Here is a 23,471-nt window from a genome sequence, read left to right as displayed (position 1 = left end):
CACCAATCTCTGTAACACCTTAACTGAAAATCCCCTTTAACCTATTCCAATGCCCCCCTTGTCAGAACTACTTGAGATCTGTGTCAGTGCAGGAATTCTCGATCAGTCTGTACTGCTCGATACGCTGTCACTCACACAGTAAAATATCAATCAAGTAGGAAACCACCCCACATTTACATGAAAAATAACCAACTTATCCCTGTGTCCTTATGAACAGTTTAACTCTACAGCTCACAACTCAACAGGAGAATTCTCGTGTTTCTATCTCTCTCTTTTTTTTTTTTTTTTTTTTTCAAGTATATTTATGCCCAGCACTCGGTTATAGTCGGCCTATAGACCGAGGCCAGCTACACGGATCTATAGTCTGCCTATAGACTGGAGGTTATTTCCTTGTTTGGCTTCAGCACCCCACTCAGGGCCAAAGCTTTCCTCTTGCAGCTCCACACGCTTCCCAGGGCCGGAACTGTCTTCTGTCGCTACCACGCGCCTCTCTGGGCCGGAGCTTTCTTAGTCAGTCACGCGCCTCTCTGGGCCGCAACTGAACATTTGTCGCTACCACGTCCTAATGATGGAGCTTACCTTTGTCGCTACCACGCCCTAATGACGGAGCTCTAATTCTCTAAATAATCTATGTTTATACTTTACATGTGACCATTCATTTAATAAACAAGTTTTTTCTTTAAGCATCAAATTATTTAGTTTTTAGCGATCAGTGGATGACATTTAGTCAGACAATTTTAATTTGGTATGTCCAATGTGCAGAAGTTTCTGATAGAAAAGAGGTTTCTGCATACCTTTGATTTAGGCGCCTAGAATTGTCTGAAAAAAAAAAAAAATCCTCCTCTGATCGGCTCCGGTGGTCATCAATAGGACACGGCCTCGGAGTCAGCCAATCCGGGTCACGGCACCAATTTGTTAGCTTTGAAGCTCGGTTCTTTATTGGAAGCTCAAGAACGGTGCAGCGCTGGACTCAGACTGACAGAGCTCCCTCAGGATCTCAGCCAGAATGAGCGCCGTTCACAGACAATCGTTCACATTTAAGGAGTTGGGATTGATCAGCCCCGTACATTAATCAATTCAGGACATTCTAGACATCTTCAAGTACTAGCCTCTAACCATGTGATAAGTAATCCATATGTGTGTCTGTGTGCTGTGTCAGGCGTGAAGATAATATTTGCAGACATCGTAAATAAGGAGAGGTGCCGTGAACATCTTGTTTGCCACTACTGATTGTCTCTGGGGACATGATATTTATGACTCAGGGATAAGAGTCAGGCCTTCTATCACAGTGACAAGATGTTTTTGTATGCCAGAGCACAAAACAGGATGTTAGAGTGTTAAACAAGATGTTCCCCGTAACACTCTAATACTACCCCAGTTACACCAATAGGTGGCTCTTTTTTCCTTCTCTCTTCTCTGTTTAGACTGACTTAGGTTTGTTCTTATCATAGTGTAGCAGGGTGAAATGCTCAGCCCTGCCCCTAACGCGAGAGTGTGCTGCCCTGCTCTCATTTCTGCTTCAGCCAATCACCATACAAGGGCACTCTATATGAGGGGACCGAGTCCATCTGGGGGGTATTCCAGAAAGCAGGTTATGTGAAAACTCAGAGTAAGTTAACCCTGAGATGAGGGAAACGTTCCAGAAAGAGAGATAACTGAAACTCTGAGTCAGTCACCATGGTAACAGACTCTGTGAACATAGCCTGCTTGCTGGCAGGTTTACTTTAAGAAACCCTGAGTTTCTACCTGTCTCCTCCCACATAAAGAAAGCTGGTAGACATAGATTGCCCGTTCACTCCCAATCCGATTGATATCGCCCAACTGATTCAAAACGCTTTACGTCGCAAGAGAATTTTCCAACTCAGATTAGATGTCCCGTCATTTCCAGAGGAATATCTGTTTGAACGCTACCGCTTTTCATCAAACGGTATAATTTATCTCGATGACATTCTCCGGCCATACATTACCAACTTCAAACACCGCGGGCGTGCGCTCACATCACAGCAAATTTTAGCGCTATGTTTTCCTTTTTCCAAACAGTAGTTTTTTGTACAATATTGAGGATGCAGAGCACTTTCGGAAAGGCAACAGTGTGTAGAGCTGTGAGGAAAGTGACCCTCGCACTGAAACGCCTGTTACCAATGATGGTAGTGACTGGTGTAGAAATGATATATATATTCTTTTATTTTAAATTATGATATACATTCTGCTGCGACCTCAGAGTGGGTTCAGTAGCTTAATTAGCTGTCATTTTGCAGGGCTTCCAAATGTAACAGGATGCATAGATGGGACACAAATTCCTGTTACAGAAAACGAAAGGTACTATGTGAATAGAAAATCCTTTCAGAGCATCAATGTCCAGGTTTATGACCTACCATCTTAAAAATTATGTACATGAAAATGTATACATTACAATACACTGTAACTCATGTCATTCTCTGCACTGTGAAGATCATATGTGATGCAGCTTACATCATAACAAATGTAGATGCCAAGTGGCCTGGCTCTGGACTTGACTCCCGGATCTACTGGGAGTGTAGTCTGAGCAACAGATTTGCACGTGGTAAGGAAGCTAAAACTTTGTACAAATGTTCTTTGTCTCCCTTTTTAATGTGCTCGAATGTGTCCTCTATAATTACTTATCAATGACATTTAAATCCTACAGTTCTACATACAGATTTAACATGGTATTGACCAAAAATCTGACTGTGTGAAGCTGCGCTGTGGAAGTTGATGGACCTTCCTCCTGGTGATGCTCAGTCGTTCTGTTGAAGGACAAGAATGTGCTGGTTGTTTGTCCATGATCTGTGCTTATCACTTCAGTGTACATGTCAAACTCCAAATTCCACTCCAGAATGTAAATGGGCAGAGCCATTCACATTCCTTTAGCACTAGAACCCTTTGCCATCTTATTAGAAATCGCCCTGTTATTAAAGGAATTCAAATTGCAGATGTAGAGCATCGCATAGCTTTATTCGCAGATGATACATTACTTTTTCTGACGAACTTGGAGCAGTCCTTCTCAGCCCTTGCTGATGTGATCAACAGGTTTGGGAAGTTCTCAGGATACAGAGTTAACAAAAACAAATCCTCTGTTCTCTTCCTCAATGAGTGGGAAAGACTCCATAAATGGGTGCTGGACCACAAGATGAACGCACCTGAAGGATTCAGATATCTTGTTATCTTTATTACTCCCAGTCTAAACTCATTAATTTCTGCCAATTCCGACCCAGTTATTTCAAAAGTGAAGGAATCTCTTAATAGATGGATCTCACTCCCCTTGTCTGAGATTAGACTTAAAAGCGTTAAAAGTGTTTTCAAGATGAATGTCCTTCCCAAATTCCTCTATCTATTTCAGTCAATCCCACTCCCACCTCCTCCTAAATTCTTCCAAGATATGAAAACAACTCTTACTAAGTTCATTTAGAAGAATAGGCGCCCAAGACTTTGACTCACACTACTATACCTACCATTTGACAGAGGAGGCCTAAGGGTACCAAACCTATTATGGTACTTCTGGCAGCCCAGCTTAGAGCCGCCTTCAGTGGTTCTCATCACATCCGAAGCTACCTTGGGTAAAAATGGAAGAATCGTCCACAAGAGGGCTAGCCTTAGATTCATATTTATATTCCGACTCTTTTAAGAACTTGAAGAAAATCACACTAAATCCATTTGTTAGAAACACCTTGATAGTATGGCACGAAGCTCATAAGGCTGTAGGTGACATTCCACATTTGTCTTGCTTTGCACCTATCTGGGGAAACACAGAGTTCAAACCTGGTAAGAATGACTTAGGATTTAAACAATGGTCACACAAAGAGGTTAGAAGGATCATAGACCTTTATAATGGTGATACACTGATGTCCTTTAATGAAATCAAAGATAAGTTCAACATCCCACAGTCTCACTTTTTTAAATACCTACGGTTGCGAAGTTTTGTACACTCTAAGTTAAATCATTCATCTAACTGTCCCCCTTCAACAGTATTAGAATTATTTGTAACCCAACATCAGTGTAGTAAAGGCAAGATCTCTACACTTTACAATATTTTTTCATCTCATTCTAAAGAGTCATCTGACTCAATTAGGAGGCTGTGGAGTGAGGATTTACATGAGTGTGTGCTGAACGATGAGTGGAGTCAGATATGTTCAAAGACCCAGGGCCTTTCAGTTAACTCTAGATTCAAATTGATACAATATAAGTGGATAATGAGGATCTATATTACTCCAGTAAAGCTGAATAGATTTAATCCAGACATTCCAGACACTTGTGTGAAATGCCGAACTCATAAAGGCACCCTCTTCCACTGCATCTGGGAATGTGAGAGGATGCAAAAATTTTGGAAAGAGGTAATACATATAATTTCCTAAATAATCTCCAAGCCTATTCCTATCTCTCCTAAATTCTGTAACCTGGGCCTCTACCCTCCTAATGTGTCTTGTAAACACTCAGCATAGGCATTCTATGTTAATTTGTAAAAAAAAAAAAAAGAAAAAAAAAAAGGATTACTTTCTTATGCCATAAACAATTTGCTTTTAGGCTTATTGCAATAATACTTGTATGCCTTGCTCTACACTGGCTCTATTGTCCTCTGGGTAGTGTCGCTCTGTTGTCGGTGGACATTTTAATAGCACTGCACTATGTATTTAATTTGTAATTCTATGTATTCTTACTTTCTTATTTTTCATTTGATTGATGAGATGCTTGGTGGGTGGGTTGGGGTGGGGTTGTTATAGTTCATATTGTATGTTTATGTACATTTTGTATCTAAGTTAAAATGTCAATAAATATATGTTTAAAAAAAAAGATGAGATTCTACCATGGAACCATACTGCCCTCTAGAGGTCGTAGCAGTTAGGTTGAATACACTTGACATGAGACAGTAACTATAACAGTGGGATCATCATTTCATTTATCATTTTTGGGCAAATATAGTCTGCCTTTCTTTATTTCTTTCTTATGTTGTGTTAGTATACTCTGAGTAATCATATATATTAGGATGAGTATTAGAAATTGTTATCATGATTATTGTTGAGTGTTGTCATTATTCATCCAAGGTGTCTGATGCATGTTGTGAACAATGTTGAAATGTCCTTGAAAATTGATCATTGAGAATATATGTGATTGACCATAGTGAGAAGCAGATGAGTCCCTTGTAAGAATTACTTAGGAACCACTTAGATGGTTCACTTAGGAACCATCTACTTTCTTCCTGCCCTCACGCCACCACATCAGCTTGGCTGACATCCTTCTGTCTGCCACCTCCTCAATGGAGTTCAGTGGGCAGCCCAGGACAGAGCTGGCTTTCTTAACCTGTTTGTTCAGTCTCTTCCTGTCTCTGTCCATGCTGCCCCTCCCCAGCATACTATGGCATAAAACACTGCAGAGGCCACCACAGTGTCATAGAAAGTCCGTTGTAGAACCCGGCACACACCAGAGGACCTCAGTTTCCTCAGCAGGTGTAGGCGACTCTGGCCCTTCCTATACAGGGCGTCCAGTCCAACTTATTGTTGAGGTGAACACCCAGGTAATTAAATGAGTCCACCATGTCAATGTCCGAGCACTGTTCCCTGGGGGACCCCCGTGCTGCTGACTACCACATCTGACACACAGCTGTGTAACCTCACCTACTGCAGTCTGTCAGTGAGGTAGTCGATGGTCCACGCAGCCAGCTGTTGGTCCACACCAGCCACCTCCATTTTCCCTCACAGGATTAACGGCTGGATGGTGTTGAAAGCACTGGAGAAGTCAAAAAACATAACTCTCAGAGTGCTCCCGGGGGACCCCAGGTGAGATCAATTCAATTCAATATTCCTTTATTCGTCCCGCGAGGGGAAATTCCAATTCACAGCAGCACCAATAAAGCGGATAGAATAGTATAACAAGTGCATGCAAGTTAAACACAAGTATATACAAAAGGGTGGGATAAAAAGAAAACATCATCCTAAAAAAATTGTAAATACTATTTACACACTGTTATGTACCGGTAGTACTGCACAGATTATTGCACATATTATTGTACCGATTACTTGGAGCAGTTTTTGTTGTACAGTCTGACAGCTGCAGGAAGGAATGACCTGCGAGGGCATCCTCCACTCCGATGCCAGGCTAAGGGGGGCCAGGGTCCAGTGCAGATGTTACGGGGAACATCTTGTTTAACACTCTAACATCCTGTTTTGTGCTCTGGCATACAAAAACATCTTGTCACTGTGATAGAAGGCCTGACTCTTAGCCCTGAGTCATAAATATCATGTCCCCAGAGACAATCAGTAGTGGCAAACAAGATGTTCATGGCACCTCTCCTCCTTATTTACGATGTCTGCAAATATTATCTTCACGCCTGACACAACACACAGACACACATATGAATTACTTATCACATGGTTAGAGGCTAGTACTTGAAGATGTCTAGAATGTCCTGAATTGATTAATGTACAGGGCTGGTCAATCCCAACTCCTTAAATGTGAATGATTGTCTGTGAACGGCGCTCATTCTGGCTGAGATCCTGAGGGAGCTCTGTCAGTCTGAGTCCAGCGCTGCATTGCTTTACCTGTGACCTACAATAATTACTTTGACTGTGAACTGAAGACTTCTCCAGACCGTTCTTGAGCTTCCAATAAAGAACCGAGCTTCAAAGCTAACACAGAGCTCACCTGGGTGCAGAGGTGGCCGAAGACAAGACATCTTCTCCATGATTTTCATGAGGTGGGAGGTCATGGCGACAGGTCTGTAGTCGCTTGGTTCCCTGGGATGGGCTGTTTTTGGAACTGGCACCGTGCAGGAGGTCTTCCACAGGGCCGGGACTCTCTCCAGACTGAGACTCAGGTTGAACATGTACAGAATCACCTGACTGAGCTGGTCTGCACACTCCCTGAGCACCCTGGAGCTGATGGCATGTGGGCCTGTGGCTTTTCTGGCCTTTGTCTTCCTGAGCTCCATCCTCACCTGGTCCATAGTAATGGAGAGGGGGGAGGTGGGCGACTGTGGGGGGTAGTCCAGAGCTGTAGGTGTTGGTGGTGGGGGGGACGTTGATGAGGGTTGGAGCAGAGGGGTCTGAGGGGAGCTGAGGTGTCAAGGACTGTAGCTGAGGGGAGACGACTCGCCTGGAGAGGTGTGAAGAAGCGGGGCCCCAATGAGAGGGGGCTGGAGTGGGGGCAGAGTCAAATCTATTAAAAAGTCTAACTCATTTGCCCAGGCCTGATCTCCAGTGGTGGCTTGTCCATCCCCACTTTTGCCATGGCCCGAGATATGTTTCAGACCTCTCCACACATCTCGGACATTGTCCTTCTCCAGGCGCTGCTCCAGTTTCTCCCTGTAGTTTTTCTTACGCCTCCTCCTGATATTATACTTCAGCTCCAGCTGCACTCTCCGCAGCTCCTCTTTGTCCCCTGAGATGAAGGCCCTCTTCTTCTCATTTAGCAGAGCCTTCAGTTCAGGGATCACCCAGGGGTTGTTGGGAAAATACCATACTCTCTTGGATGGCACAGTGTTTTCCACACAGAAGTTGACATAGTCCGTGACACAGTGAGTTAGACTGTCAATGTCCTCCCCATGATAGCTGAACAGTATGTCCCAGTCGGTGGTGTTAAAACAGTCCCTCAGTTGCTCACATGCCTCCTCAGTCCAGATCTTCACAGCCTTCCTCTGTGTCTTTTCAGCGCTAATGTGTATTATGGCTGCAGATGGACGAGGTTGTGATCAGAGCGACCGGGGGGGTGGAGATGTATACGTTCCTGACATTAGCATACAGAAGGTCTAGAGTTTTATTGTCCCTTGAGTGGCAGTTGACATACTGTGTGAGGCTGGGCAGAGTGGCAGAGAGAGAGGCATGATTCCCCAGAGATAAGTCCCCAGAGATAAGAAAGAGGGCCTGTGGGTGTCTTGTTTGCAGTGGACAATGTGCTGTTTATGCGCTCACAGGTAGCAGCAGCATCAGCCGATGGGGGCATGTACACAGTCAGTACAATAACATGTGAGAACTCCAGAGGAATGTAATATGGCCGAACGCTGACTGCAAGAAGTTCAGTGTCCCTGCTACAGAGCTGCTCTTTAACAGTGATGTGGCCAGGGTTACACAATCTGTTGTTAAGAAACACACACAGTCCACCGCCTTTCTTCTTACCGCTCTCTGCCACTTTCCAGTCCGCACAGACTAGGGTAACTCTGTCTAAGGAGACAGCAGAGTCCGGTGTGTCCTGGTTCAGCCAAACACATAAGACTGCTACTGCTACTACTCCTGTACTCCCGCTGCAGCCTTATTAGCGCCGATAGTTCGTCCATCTTGCTGGAGAGAGAGCGGACGGAGACAGAGACAGAGCTGCTGCAACTTGCTGCCACTCATGCGGCGCCATCTTGGTTCATTCGTTAGCATTACATCAGCATTACAAGAGTTAATCAATACAGTCCTTCTTAGCTGAGGAAGGTGGTGCCCCAGTATTTTATTAACAAATGCAACATCAAATTAAGTTAATTCCCCTACAGTTCCTTAAGTGTCCAAAAGCAGAATGGGAGCCAGAGCCTTCAGCTATCAAGCTCCTGTCCTGTGCAACAATCTTCTAGTCTTGGTCTGGGAGGTAGACACCCTCTCCACATTTTACAGTAAGCTTAAAACTTTGCTTTTTGATGAAGCCTCTAATTAGAGCTGGCTCAGGCTTGCCTTGACCAGCCCCTAGTAATGCTGCTATCAGGATTATACTACAGGGGAGTTCCCATTCTATACCAAGCTCCCCTCTCTCCTCTCACTTTACTACTAGTCATATTTCATAATATAATATTGTTATTGTATACATATACTATCTTACATTGATATATACATGTACTCATACAAATACCATACACTTATATTATCATGTACTATTTTCATTTACTTGCCATTTACTATAGCTGTCATTATTATTGTCATTGCTGTGCATTCCTCTATCTCTATCTCTACCTCTTTGATATGAGGGCAGCTGTCTGCTTTTCTCCAATAGTATATCAGTCTGGACTCAGAGTGTTTCTGTTCTAGAGAGGAGTGCTGCTGTACATCTGCTTGAACCTCAAACTTTTTTTTACCACAGGTCTGGGGGTTTCTGAGCACATTCATTTTTGCCAAATGTCCTGCCAAATAACTACATTAGTAAGTGGAAATGTATTTTAGTTTTTTGTAGAGCTTACACTGTGTTGATTCATGTCTAGTAATTTTAAGGCTGCAGATTGAGCTGTTTTTATTTTATTTTATTTTGTCCTATCCCCTTGTTTTCAGCAGTCCCACTTTGAAATAAAACACAACAAAACCTATATTTGGACATTTATTCAATACACTGTGTACAAAAGAATTCAAATGAAATATGAAATGTGTATGTACGTGTATTCAGTACTCAGAAACACATGAATGCAGACATTTCATACAGACAAAAACTTGAACCCATGTTAAAAGGGGCCAACATTCTCAAGATTTTAACAAAAAACAAAACAAAACAAAAAAATCCATGGAGGGTGGAGGGAGCAATGAAAAACATTACATTCTAACAGTCCCACAAGAGACACAAAGGTCATTGTTTTCACAGAAAACACTCAATATAGGTGACACCCCCACCCCCCCACCCACCCCCCCTCACACACACACACACACACACACACACACACACACACACACACACACACACACACACACACACACACACACACACACACACACACACACACACACACACACACACACACACACACACACACACACACAGGCAGTAACTGAGATGAGGGAGAAGTTGCTCTTCTGACAGGACCATAGCATGTTTGACACTCATGATTGTCACACCACACACATGAAGCTGATGGTCTGACTGTGAGCTGAGCCAGAGCACAGAGAGAGAGAAAGCTTACATATGATAACACACTCTGCCGTTGTTTCCTCACAATCACTTCACATTCAAAACCAGCTGCTGAAAGAAAAAACAGAAAAGCCAAAAGCTTTCCTCATCAGGTCTGCAGAGTTCATTTCTATTTTTTTCTCAGAATTGGGTGAAATTAAACCATTTAATTACAAGCAATTCTTCTTCAGGCCAAGTTTTAATAAATCACAGTTGTGGTTAAATTCTGTAGATTTCTGTACAAACCTAACTGATAAAGTAACAAATCTAGGAATATAAAAGCAATATCACTTGTAGTTACACAGCAGAACAGCCACAACAAGAAGGGATTCAGTCAGGAGGAAACCTTTCTGCTGTGTAGGAAACTTCCATTTGGTTGACCTCTTTACTGGTGAAATGACAGAGCAGATAGGTAGCTATCTCAGACATAGTGGTCAAGTGTGGTGGCTTGTTTCAGTGCCACTGTTAAAAATGATCACAATAAAAACAGACATTCCCATTGGTGATCATCCCTCAATCTTTGAGTCTCAGTTACACTCCCTTCTTTCGTTTGTTCTCAGGTGAGGCAGAGCTCACTGCTCCAGGTTAGTGATCTACAGAATAACTTCACATATATTCAAGAGTGTGGGACAGAACTTGCTTCTCAATCTGTGTCTTCAACAATAGCCCTGACACCCTGCAGTGGTTTGATCACAAAGAATGGCTCTTCCAGAGGCCAACAGATATCAGACTTGTTCCCAGGTTGGCAGCGTTGTCGCCTAGTGTCCATGCTGTGTGTGCTGGTTGTGTTGGTTGTTAGCAGGGTGGTTGGGAGGCAGTGGTGGTCCATTTACCCCAGGGTGGTAGAAGGCACAGTTGCTTTCATACCTGCAGCTTCCCTTCATCATGAAGTGACGACACACAGGTCTCTTGGACATGTCTGACAGGAGGAAACACAAAAGTATTACAATCCCAATTTAAATGTGTCAACTTCTCACAAATTAATCTGCTGATGAGGAGCATGCAATATGGTAGAAAGCTGCTGTTGCTGTTTCCAGCATCAAGAATGAACTGTCAAGCTCAAGTATGCGTTAAAAAGAGAAAGTGAGAGCAGCAGAGTGGTGAGTATGAAATGACATGTTGTTGTACTGAGTGTACTGTTCGTGTTGTGGGAAATTTCACCCCTACCTAGTTTTATATGCAACCTTTAATGGTTTGTGCTAGCCATAGCTAATACATGAGGCTCAGGCATTATTTGACAATACCACATATGTCCCACATACCGTTCATGTTGTTGTGCCCTCCTCTAGGCCCTCCACGTCCTCGACCCCTAAAACCTGGCTCTCCTCCTCCTCCCCGGCCCCTGCCTCCTCGGTGGAAGTGACCCCCTCGGTGGGGCCCTCCTCTCATGGAGTCGTCTCCCCAGTAGTTGCCATTATCTCCTCTGCCCTGACCTGGTGGTGGCCCCATCATGCGTGGGCCTCCACCAGTGTTGAATGGTGGTCCATGGTTGTGAGGGGGCGGGGGGTGGTTGAAACGAGGCCCACTGGGTGGGTTGTTGGGCGGGTAGCCGCCATTCATGGGCATCTGCATGTGCATGTTCATGTTGTTCATATTGTTCATGCCTGGACCATGGCCCAGCAAACCCTGGTTAACTATATATATTAAGAAAAAAAAGGTTGGGCAATGATGAGCAACAGAAGGACCAGAACAGGTGGACATCATGCTATGACAGGAGGAAAGATGTAACTCAACAATGGACTTAGACAGTTTGAGTTTACCTGGTGGAGGTCCACCTTGGTTCTGGCTCTGAGTCTGCTGCAGGGAACCCAGTAGCTGTTTAATCTTGTCTGAGAAGTCAGGCTGCTTGATCAAGTCTTCAGTAGACTGGTTCCCAGAAGCACCCTGATGACACAGAGCAGTTATTAGCTACACACTACAATTGCAAATAGACATTTTTACACACAACTGCAGAGATGTTTTACATTCATAGTTTAATGTCAAAAACTAAAATGAGATTTGGGTGTGCTTTGATTAATGAGTTAAAAGAAGTAAACCAGGATCCAGAATGTCAAAAAACAAAATCAATAAAAGCAAATTTCTCCTGTAGACTATCTGACTATATTATTATATATTTACCATGATAGATGATAGCAACTCCTGTACATTAACTGTGGGAGCCACAGGGTTGCTGACTGTGTTTGTGGCTTGCGGGCTGCGGGAGCTGTTGCTCAGGTTGACCATAAGGTTAGCCAGGACGGGCGGCAGCTTGGAGCTCTCGTTTTGGGCCATGGTAGAGCCCTGCTGTGATGTGGTGTCCATGAGCTCACCATAGCTGTCATCCAACATGGAGGAGTCCTGCAAGGGAGAAAAGAATGACAGACTGCAAGGCTCAGGTGGAGTTAGTGATTTAAGTAAGCTAAGGAGTGAGCCATCTGACTTCCTTCTCATCTCTTGTGAGTTTCACATGCAGAGTAATGATTGGGAATTCACAAGATAATGGCAGCGCAAATGAACATTTTAGTAATACCAGAAACAGGAGTTTAGTTGGGTGGCGTTCAAGGAAACTCCAACTATATATTGTGCAATTTACAACAAGTTTGAGAGCGAGGTGGATAAAAACTGGGTTGTTTTCAAAGGCACTTCAAGTTTCTGAAAGACTGAAGAGCTGACAGCATCTCGCTCAGACGGCTACTGACAATCCTTCCTCCGGCAAGTATATTTCTGACCCACTTGCCCATTTGGGCAATTGAACCCTGAGCTTAGCAGGCAAGATATTATACACATGCAATCAATGTGTTTAATAAGAGAAAGAGATATGAGAGACAGAATATAATATGATAGAATATGTGTCAGACATACTAACCTCATCCAGGGGAATGAGACGTGGAGGCATGGGTTCATACGGCTCTGGGTCTGGTTCATGTGGACTGTCAGGTACACTAGCAATAGGAAATAACAGGAAATCATTCACACAAATTGCAGGGCCCAACACATATTTCACCAAAAAGAAAAAAGAAGCAATACATATAAAATGGTCAACAATTCAGACTTGTTACAAGCCTGATTTTAAAAAAAGTTTAAATGCTGCGTAAAACATAGAACAGAATGTGAAAATGTACTAATCCCTTTTGACATTTAAGAAAATAGTATTAAGACAATGGGCTCTATTTTCGACTCCGCTGCCGGCGCGGCGCAAAGTCAGGTCCACTACGCCGCGCATCTCCTCCTCCTTCTCATCTCAGTCCCACCCAGCGGCGCAACTCGGAAAGAGGGAGGGGAGAAGGCGTGGAGTGGGTTCTCATTAAATCCTCGTCTTGTGAATATTCTCATTCATTCCAGGTCATTGTAAGCTTAGCAACTGGACTTTGTCAGTTTGTCTTGGAAGAAGTTTCGCCTCTCATCCGAGCAGGCTTCATCAGTTCATGCGCATCAGACTAGATAGGACAGCTCTAGTCTAATGAAATGGCACATGGTTAATTATGCCGACACCTCACCCTACTGCGCCGCAAAGCCCATCCTGGTGCACCTCTGTACGCCTTGGTTTACCAAAATACCAAGTGCGCCGCGCCGGCGGCGGAGTCAAAAACAGAGCCCAACATGTTTCACCTCATCAACCTCAGTGATTTTGTAAACTTATTCTTTGATGCCAGCAACATGTTTCAAACAAGTTAGTACAGGGTCAACAAAAGACTGAGAAAGTTGTGGAATACTCAAAAAACGTGATAGTATCATGATTGGGTATAAAAAAGGGTATTCTCGAAAGGCTCAGTCCTTTGTGAAACAGATGACTGTACAGACGATATTACGACATGGCCATTGTTGGTAAACACAGTTTGTTAGCAAATTATTGATTTTATTCACAATTAATTCATCAAAACTATGAACACTGTCTTAAATTTTTGCCATTTACAGTCCATATATTTTTGATCGAGGAAAAACACTTACAAAAATTTCCATAGATACAGTCGGTTTTCTTTAATGTCTTACCTTTCTTTGCTTAAGAAAATCTCCTGCAGGATGCCCATCTCACGGTCTCTTTGGGTAAGTTTCTCTGTGCTGTTGGCCCCAGGGATGACCAGGCTGCCAGCCAGCATCAATGGCCTTGGGGGTGTCCACGGGACCCTCTCTTCCATAGTGTCATGGGAGAGCCGACGGGCCATCTCAAACGTCTGCCTGTCCATCATCAGCTCTCGTTTGGCAGCCTCACCAAAGTCTTTAATCTTGTTGACGTTGACTGTGAATTGTAATACAAAAGTGTGATAGCATCATTAATGATTTTTTATTATTAGGAAGAGTGAGACCTTTTAGGAACCGAGTGTTATCTTTTGCCAGGGCATCTTACAGAATGGCATATTATTTCAATACAAAGTATGTAAACTGGGGTCTGTCAATCAAAACAGCAACAAAAGATGGAGTTTGTAATAATTTTAACTTGTAATATGTAATGTGACCTTTTGTAATAGGGCATCTTTGGCTAAATTGCAAATCCTACTATAGTGAAGCGATGACCTGCCCTACTCTGCCTTTGATGTGCTTGTATTTGTTGCCTTGTTCAATTGATGCGAGAAGAAATGAATGAATAGGGGAAAAATCAATAATTGCATCAACTGCATGGGCACTAAGATTTAAGATTTACTTAACTGATCACAGCACACGCTACAGGAGGGAGACTGCACACACGCCATGCATAGTGAAATTATTTCTCCGCATTTGCCCATCCTGGAAAATCCTTCCTCCGCGGCAGACCAGGAGCAGTGGGCTGCCAGCTGACAGCGGCGCCCGGGGACCAGTTCCTTTATCGTCACCATTGGTGATCTTCTTGCATGTTTTTAGTGGATTTTTTTATGAAGGTGAACGGGGAGAATATGCAAATTCCACAGAGAAAAGACCCTTTCCTCGAGCAGGCACCAAAGGCATGGTGGAGGACATTCCCCCACCCACAGCTGGAATCGAACCGGGAGGTAACAGTGTTACCACCGTGCCACCCAATTCCCGGCAGCACTGCAATACTGGGTCAATGCATGGAGTGAACGGAGCAAGCCCCTTTTTCAGCTCCCAGTGCTAAAAATCCATTTAATATGTTGTCCCCTTATAGAGGACATAGATATTAAACTGATAAGAACAGATACTACACTTGATCTCTGCCTGCCTGCCCGCCTGCCTGCCTGCCTGCCTGCCTGCCTGCCTGCCTGCCTGCCTGCCTGCCTGCCTGCCAGACAGACAGACAGACAGACAGACAGACAGACAGACAGACAGACAGACAGACAGACAGACAGATAGATAGATAGAGGAGTATGTTTGCTATTAGAATTAGCAATTAAAATCAAACTACAGCTGTTTACTTCATGCTTCTTTCTTTTGTGTCTGTGTATTTTATATTCAACTGAACCTTATTTGTAGATATCACAAATATGCAAGCCTGAAAATAATTAATAACATTAGAAAACACACAAAAGAAATCTCCCATATGATAAATTGACTGTCCCTCTCCCTCATGCGCAATGCTGAAATGACAAGCAACTGCAACGTTTTTGCAGTTAGCGTCATAGCTGTAGCTCCATATTATGCCTTTCACAATATCTAGGATGTCTCACACCTTAGGCTTCCATTTGGTGAAATATGAAGGCAAGAAGACCTTCATGTGTGATCAGGTCAAGAATGCATCTCAGAAATTTGGTTGGGAACAGAGAAATGAGATCCTCTCTGGAGATATAGAATAAATATAATCTAGACAAATTGGTTGGAGATTCTTAAAAATGAGACACTGTATAGTGGCCAAGGATTCAGTTATTATTCCATACAACATGGCATAAGAATGGGGTAGAGTAAATTCAGGATGCAGAACCAATGCTATTAAAAGGCCAAGAATTTGTTGGGAAAAGTATGGTTGAGAGGAGATTATTTTGGTAGATAACTGGAATAAACTTGTTGGATTTTGGCACAAATGTTCAAAAGACATCCACTCACAATTTATTCATTGGAAGATTATTAACAGAAGCTACTGGACACCATACAAACTGGCTAAGGAACAATGATGCCTGCTGCAGACATGGTAAAAAGGCAGCTGTGTAAAGCAGTTAAACTATTTTCATCAAGGTGGTCTATTCTTCTAGATTAGGATTTTGTTTGGGTGTGTGCAAGTCGGTATTATGTTCGGCTTATGTTTTTGCGCGTTTGTATTTGGAAAAAGAAAAAAAAAGACACAGTAGTGCGCATGTCTCACATCAAGAAAGTCGCCAGTTCGATCCCCGGGTCAGGCGGATGAATGAATGAATGAATGAAAAAAAAGACACATACACTTTGGGATGAATGCCATGTTGCAAGTGGTGCACGTGCATTCTATAAATGTACTTAACTGTCATGATATTCATAAGAATAGGAATAACTAATAGTTTTTAGATGATTTACTGACCCACGTGTCATAGAACAGTGAACACCTAAATTAGACACGGTAGGTAAGGCCTGCCTTACCTCTCTCTGTCTCATCCAGATCAAAGTAGAAGTAGTGTTTGAGCTGCTCTTCCTCAGCCCAGTGAACTGTTTTCTTCTTCTTGCCTTTCTTGGTCAAACTTTCTTCCTCTCCACGTGGTTCTGCCAGGGCGTTGGGCTTCTCACCTACAAACAAAGAGACAATGAGAAAAATATGTTGAGACTGACAACACATAAATCAATCACAAGATAGTATAATGTCAAAGAAGTTCATTAAACTCTATCATCATCAAGAACCACGTAGGTGCGTTTAAAAGAACCATACCATTGTCAGAGGCCTCAGGGTCCTCAGAGGGAACAGGGGTCCCTGGCTGCTCTGCCTCCTGGTTTTCATCAGGAGTGTTGGAAGCAGCAGTTTCTGGAGATGACGGTTTATTAGAAGATGAAGAATATGTAGAGGGTTTGCTGTCAAATGGACTTGCCTGAAGACAAAAAAGGAATAACAGGGAGACAATAGTTGTAACGTGCATGTTTTAGATTTAAATTATTATGTGCAAGAACAAAGATGTTGACAGCTAATAGTTCCTGATTCTTTGAAAGTGGTGCGTGAGGAGACAGACCAATGCTCTGATTCAGCTATTTCCTCATACACTCGCTTCAAAGAGAGGAAACTATTACAAAGACAGCACAGCTTGGTTAAAACTCAACACACCATAATCAAATTTCTTCTGGGGACTGGGGAAAAATAATAAAATAAAAATGTAAAACTATTCTGAGGATGTTTTGGACTGACAGTGGCCATTAAAACATATCTAATATCAGTCACTACCTTGTTTGACGTAGGGGAGACTGCCTTGGTATTAGCTGTATTACTGGTACCAGGTTTCTTCTTCTTGATCTTGATTCCAGGCACTGGGGCAGAATTCAGAGCATCTAGGAACCCTGTGCACTCCATCGCTACAGTGAGGACACAAGAGAGCAGTGGACACCACAGCTGCAACATCACTATTATGTCTTTAAAATAATCAAAATGTGTTCTTGTCCTTAAATGCATATATGTTTGAACCTACGTTGTGCTGGAATGATCTTGACTTTGATCTCTTTGGTAGAGTTAGAGGGGGTATTTAGAGGCTTGTATTTTTTCTCCAGAGGCGGAGCATCTGATGGACCAGAGCTGTTGAAGGAAAATAAACATAAAGGAAACATGTAAGTACTTGCATCAGCTACTTCAGGGCAGAAATGTTTGAGATGGTTGGATAATACACCACAAATTTCTGTGTTAACAGAGATACTAGAGCAACAGGCAGAGGGTGCAATACCTTGGCCTCTTGAGGACTGGAGGCTTGATGTTGTACTTGTCACCAAGCTGTGGGGCCACGGGCGTCTTCTTAGAGGGGGCCACATTGGGAATGTCCATCTCCAATCCTACATGACACAAAACATATTGATTATGTCACACAGAACATTGTATAATCTAACATTCAGGGACAACTATATCACTGCTTGCCAGGTTAAGTTTACCTATGGAGCGAATCTTTGCGTGGCTGGGTGCATGAGCTTTAGGTTTCTCCTTCTTCTTCTCTTCATCTCCACTCTTTTCTTTCACATCCCGCACCTGCGCCTTGCTCTCTTCTTTCTTCTTTTTCTTATCTAGAAGATTAATAGAGAGTGTATCACAAACTGTTGCAGGAAGTAGACATTGTAAAACCTACACATGCATTTAAACAGTGAAATGATTGGTCTGTACCAGCAGGAGAGTTGCCACTGCTTGAGACACTCTGGGAGCGGATTGTAGCCATCCAGCCATCTACAAGCACAGATGCCAGTTTCCTCAGGTCTGAAGACAAGATAAGAATATTAGTTGGATACACTCTGCTGTCTATGCAAAGAGTTTAGATTTTTGATTTATAAACAAACTGACCCTCAGTTTCTGCACTCTTGCTCAGCTGCTTCACCAGCTTGGCTGTGTTGTTCTGAGAGAAAATAAAAGCAACAGTAGGTTAGATGGTAGAGTCACTTACAGGGCATACTGGGGGTGTGTTAAGGTGGATAAACAGATAGTACCTGTTTGAGGTGGTCCACTTTGAGAGGCAACTTCTGTAGTGTGAGCAGGATTAACTGCAGCAGGGGCGTGTTGTTGGTAGTTTTGGAGTAGGTGAGCCAGGAGTTGAGCAGCCTGTACCCCCCAACTCTGATAAACCTGGATGAAGGGATGTATGTATAAAATGTATCTATGTTAATTTCAGTAAATTTCTTAATTTTACAAGAGGGGTCTTAAAAGCTCGAAAGAAGACCTTTACTTGAGCTGTTTTTGTCAAGAGTTCACAATTCAACCAACTGAATGGAATGTTTTCATATTTTTATCTACACACCTATGTTAATATGAATAACATTAAGTCTTTATCATTAGGTCTTTAATATATATTTTTAAATACTTTAATATTAATTATATTCTTCAATATATATATTATTAAAGACCAAGACTTTCAATATAAAGTATACCAAGTAAAAGTAAGGCCTACCTGTTAAGAACATCATGGGATTTTGTCTGCAGCAGGATGTTCAGGTACATACATCTACTGACCATCTTCGTAGAAGCTTTCATCAGGCTGGTTTGAAAAACAGCAAGATGTTAAGATATACCCTGGTGTAAGAGCCACGACTCAATTGTTATGTTAAAGGTTTACAGTTAAGGCACAGTATATTATGGCTTATTTTAGTTTCTCACCTAAAAACCTTTGGGACTCCCTCCAGGCTGCGAAGCTCCCCATCTTTTCCCAACAGAGCCTCCACCCCCTTCAAAATCTCTCTGGGGTCCACTGGTCCCCCTGCCATGTCTGAAATACACACATCAAACAACTAATGAACACCAACAGGACACCAGGACACAGGTGCGTTACACTTTCTGATATGTACAGGCAATATTTTGTCACATTAAAATGTATTTGAATAGCGCTGAGGACTATTTTCCCACCAAATGAAAAGGGAACTCCATGCTATAGAATTCCACCCAGACTATTTCTAGGACTCAACAACTTCAATCTGTTTCACTTCAAAAGTTCCACCAAGGCTCAAACAACAAAAATAATCAAAACTGTATCAGACCAACAAGGTCACAGTAGTCAGATTCAACTCACTGCTAAACACCATCCAGACCATATTTTGAATCATCTTATTTCAGTGACCTACAAGACCAACCTATGCGAATCAAGGACATTCCATCAACATCAAGGTCCAAAAACTAAAGCACAACACCCAAATCAGGAGATCAACACCATGAACAAACCAACAAGATTTGAGCATCCATAGTTACAAACCAGCCTACAAAGCAGTGATGCAGGAGCAGACCACTCTAGTAAATTATCCAGTATATGACTTGAATATCAGGCTACGAAAGAAACAAGCAAGATAATGTAGATTGATGATCTGTCTGACATGGTCAAATACAAATCCCTTTAAAGCATAGGCAGCAGTATTTTCTTCCAGCCACACAGCACTCAGTTGTTATGGCATCCGAACATCTATGGTGCACGATGGCTTTGGTATGCTGCCTCATACTTCAGATATATGGAGTGGTTCATGCTGCCAGTTTGACAAGAGTTCAGCAGGGACAAGGGCATGACACTATAACTTATTCCTCTGTGCCAGAGTGCTTCCCCTCTGGGACTATTTCATGTTATTTGTTCTTTGCAGGACAGGACATACAGTCTGTTAGAATGTTCTTTGTTGTGTGTGAGGCAACACTTTTTCTTCCGCTTCAAGCTATGATTAGAGGCAGCAGCAATGCAGACAAAAAACTGCATGTTTATAAACTGATATACAAAATGTTACAATATGAATTAACTTTTTTAATTTATGTAACTTTTTATTTAACTGATTCTAATATCAAACTTAACCATTAACATGCATTCAATATCGTTAACCTTTATTTATTTATTTTCTTTTACAAATACAGACATTATATGTATCAAACATGAAACAAGGTGAAAGGTTTAAGTTCTGTTTGAATAAAAGTAGCCAAAGAGAGGAATTTTAGCAAGAAATATTACTGGTAATAATTTATCAACTTTTTAATAGCACGTCTATCACAATCATTCACATTTGTACAAAGTGTAATTTAAACAAGGAGTATGGAAATGGAAGCATAAATAGTGCCTTGTGAAAAACTGATTTCACTAATATGGCATCTGATGAAAAGATGAATGGTACAAATTGAGATTGTATGCACCACCTCACTGAAATGATTGAGGGAAACTGTGTGAATAATGAAATTCTTTAAAAACTGTATAATTAGTTTAATAATCATCTGTGTTCTTTCAAATGTGATCACCACACTGAAAGTATATTGGCCTACAGTGGTGTTAATAACCTCAGTCAACTTTTCCAGCCAGACTGTGCACTGACACCTACAGTTTGGCTTATGTTTGCACAACGGCACTATACTGTGTTGTTACAAAATAGAGAACTGCATTATAATACAATTGTTAGTGCAACATTAAATGACAGTGGTCTGAACTGCTACACATTAATCTGAAAAACATACACATTACTTATAGGCATTTGTGATTCATACTTTCAATAAGTACTTATTATCTTTGAAAGTTCTGACGTAATCCAAAGTCAAACTACACTAAATCAATTAACCTTTATGAATGTCTTCACTTTTATGGATTAAAAAAACAAAAAAAAACAAACAAACAAAAAACTGTCATGACAAAAGGTATTCTGAATAACCTCAAATGGTTCATGATATAACTGTTTGGACTGAGCCCTGTAAGCATGCTCTTACTTTTCCATGTTTATGCATCTAATAATAAAACTGAATTTGCGCCAATTTGTCAATTCATGTACAGTACCTGCAATTCTGGTGGAAATTCATTGGAAATGTTATGATGCGAGGAATCAGTTAGGTCTTACCCGTGCAATTGTTGTAGTAGAAGTTTTATATTGTCTCAGACCTCCACAACACTGCAAATAACTCAATTCCTGTAAATGTCACAATTGTTACACATATATACAAAATCAGTGTTAAGCATGGCCCTGGTTCCTGGGTCAGTGGAGGAAAGAATATTATTTGTGCATCGTCATACTGTGATGTTATTACGTATACCGCTGGTACATTATTGCAAAACAATCTATGACTGTACAGACCGACGAAGCCCCATACAACATAATCACTGCAATCCGTTTAACGGTTGCGTAACATACTCGATTATGAGTAAAGCAACGAGGCATGTTATCAAAGAGAAAAAGAGTGAATCAAATAAGTATTAGATGCCCTCGGTTATGTAAGTGAAGTTCAAACAGCCTATAAATGGCTTGCGCATCACCTGACATCTGTCATAACTAAGAACATGCCCGCTCCTCTGGCTAACCGGTTTGACAAAGGGGAGGGAGTTGGAAGTCGACTGCTCATCAAAGCCCTCCTTCCATTAACCATTTCGACAACGCATAACTTGTGCCTTCACAGGCAACAGTAGCCCTCATGGCAAATACCGAACTGGTTGATCGAAAAAACAAGGCGACGTGCACCAGATATCTAGCGAGCTATACGCGTATGATACTTAAGACAATGCGACTGACACCATTCTCTACGTGTTATACATTTCAGTTTTGAAATAACTATCAAATGTTGCTCCGAGGAGAACGTGTCTAGCCCCCGGAGCTGTCCGAGGACGAAACGCAAACCACAATCAATCCACCATGTTTGTCAATCCCAACTGTTTGTGCTTCGAAAGACCACTTCGCTAGAATCATCCTGCAATCTTTATCCACAGATTGCCGAGTACATGGTGCAGGTTTCGATATAGTTATCGACATTTCAAGACAGTGCCTCATAAAATATGTCCACAATCCTCAAACTAACGCAATCTTTATGCATAGATTGCGGTGGGTGTTCGTTCCGTGGAGCAGCCCCTATGTTACAAAACAGTTTTGGTTGGCAAAAAGTCCCGACTTCATTAGCTGGAATTTGCTTTCTATGCCTATGGCAATCTTTATGAGTAGATTGCTTATGGTTAATTTGCGAATTTACTGGCTATTTTAAGTTTTTATTTGTACAATTCGTCCATTCCGTCTCACACACGAAGAAACGGAGTACTGTGTCTCCGTCCCCTTTCCTGTGTGAGCTCATACTATACCGTCGTCTATATTCAATTTGTTTTCGTAGAACCAAGCTAACTTTCGGTATCTGCTACCCAGCTACCCAGAGCTAGCCTATTATCTACGGCTAGTTTCATTTGACTGGTCTCGAGTCAACTTAACTTCAAAATCAACTTACTATTGATAATATAGATCCTCAGCGTCTCGGGTATTTTAGAGTGTGCTTTTCAAGCACTTATATCTCTTATTTCATCAATTTTATATCGACAACCTTCATGGTTTTAATATCAACTGAAATACTTGGGTGGGGCTGTGACAGCTAGGCTAGCCTTTCCTTCAGGAACAAACTGGAGGCAAAAAGAGTAATCAAATGTCCATTACTTGAAGAAAAAAAAATATGAATTTGAGTTGGATTGTCAAAGTCCTTGGCGGTTCTGTCTTCGGCAAAGCCAATTCATACCTGCAAAACACACAAAAAAAACCACATGAAATTTCGATTCTAACACGTTTCCTCGTCCTTCGTCTGTATCAAAATCCTCTGTTCCTTTTAAATGCATTCAGCTGGAATTTCGCATTTAAGACGGACAAAATATTGAAAACACGCCTCGTTGTCTTTCTGACTTCACTTACCTCTGACCAAATCCAGGAATAAGCTCGAGCAGGAGGGACTTAAAATTTATACTACGTGACGGTTTTTACGTCATGAGCAGCGTTATTTCCTCGTTGTCGTTTAAACAAAATGGTGGAGCGCCGACCTTCCCTTTCTCATCAAGGGCATAATGGCGTAGATCACATTATGAAAAGTATTATTTTGAATTACTCCATATATTAACCATGAAAGTATTCTGTATTTGTGTTAGTGAAGATACACTAAAGAACATCGACGCATTTAGTTGATTTAGCTTGGTTGTATTAACTCTTTGATCTATACAATTAGTTAATATTATTTCTTCAAAATGGCGACTGGTTTGTCTGTCAGGACCGTGATGGTCACATGCATTAGTCAGATGACGCAACGTTGTAACAATCTTATTCTTCAAGGGACTAAAATAAACACAGTAAAATTATATGTAGATCAAACATATGTCAAATTTAAAATATTTGTT

The 23,471-nt window shown here is 41.9% G+C and overlaps 1 protein-coding gene and 1 pseudogene across 2 annotated transcripts; both read right to left on the bottom strand.

The window, feature by feature from the left end:
• Positions 1–9,279: 9,279 nt before the first annotated feature.
• Positions 9,280–23,015, bottom strand: ppp1r10 (protein phosphatase 1, regulatory subunit 10). Of its 2 annotated transcripts, XM_070984442.1 has the most exons (19): positions 22,996–23,015; positions 22,544–22,825; positions 18,992–19,100; positions 18,786–18,872; positions 18,328–18,463; positions 18,185–18,236; positions 18,011–18,100; positions 17,785–17,913; positions 17,583–17,688; positions 17,334–17,437; positions 17,093–17,220; positions 16,589–16,745; positions 16,306–16,449; positions 13,822–14,068; positions 12,698–12,773; positions 11,971–12,189; positions 11,613–11,736; positions 11,115–11,486; positions 9,280–10,771 (listed from the first exon to the last, which is right to left on the bottom strand). In XM_070984442.1, exons 3-19 carry the CDS (start codon positions 19,096–19,098, stop codon positions 10,611–10,613), a joined length of 2,439 nt encoding a protein of 812 aa, XP_070840543.1. In that variant the 5' UTR covers positions 19,099–19,100; positions 22,544–22,825; positions 22,996–23,015; the 3' UTR covers positions 9,280–10,610. The 2 variants fall into 2 exon arrangements, with proteins under 2 accessions (XP_070840543.1, XP_070840544.1); XM_070984443.1 differs by lacking the exons at positions 22,544–22,825; positions 22,996–23,015 and having other exon boundaries at positions 18,992–19,229.
• Positions 14,811–14,982, bottom strand: LOC139346447 (U2 spliceosomal RNA; annotated as a pseudogene).
• Positions 23,016–23,471: the final 456 nt, after the last annotated feature.

The sequence above is a fragment of the Chaetodon trifascialis genome, chromosome 17 (assembly GCF_039877785.1).
Source record: "Chaetodon trifascialis isolate fChaTrf1 chromosome 17, fChaTrf1.hap1, whole genome shotgun sequence".
Classification (NCBI taxonomy): Eukaryota; Metazoa; Chordata; class Actinopteri; order Chaetodontiformes; family Chaetodontidae; genus Chaetodon; species Chaetodon trifascialis.
Note: the sequence above shows the minus strand (reverse complement) of the source record. Positions and strands in the feature narration are given on the sequence as shown.

Bases quoted from the DNA above. Each gene is read 5' to 3' on its own strand.
- ppp1r10 (XM_070984442.1), bottom strand. From the start codon at position 19,098: ATGGCAGGGGGACCAGTGGACCCCAGAGAGATTTTGAAGGGGGTGGAG. The intron at 17,438-17,582 runs GTATTGCACCCT...TTCCTTCAACAG, and splicing joins CCAGTCCTCAAGAGGCCAAG to CTCTGGTCCATCAGATGCTC. The intron at 10,772-11,114 runs GTATGTGGGACA...TCCTCCTGTCAG, and splicing joins AGGGCACAACAACATGAACG to ACATGTCCAAGAGACCTGTG.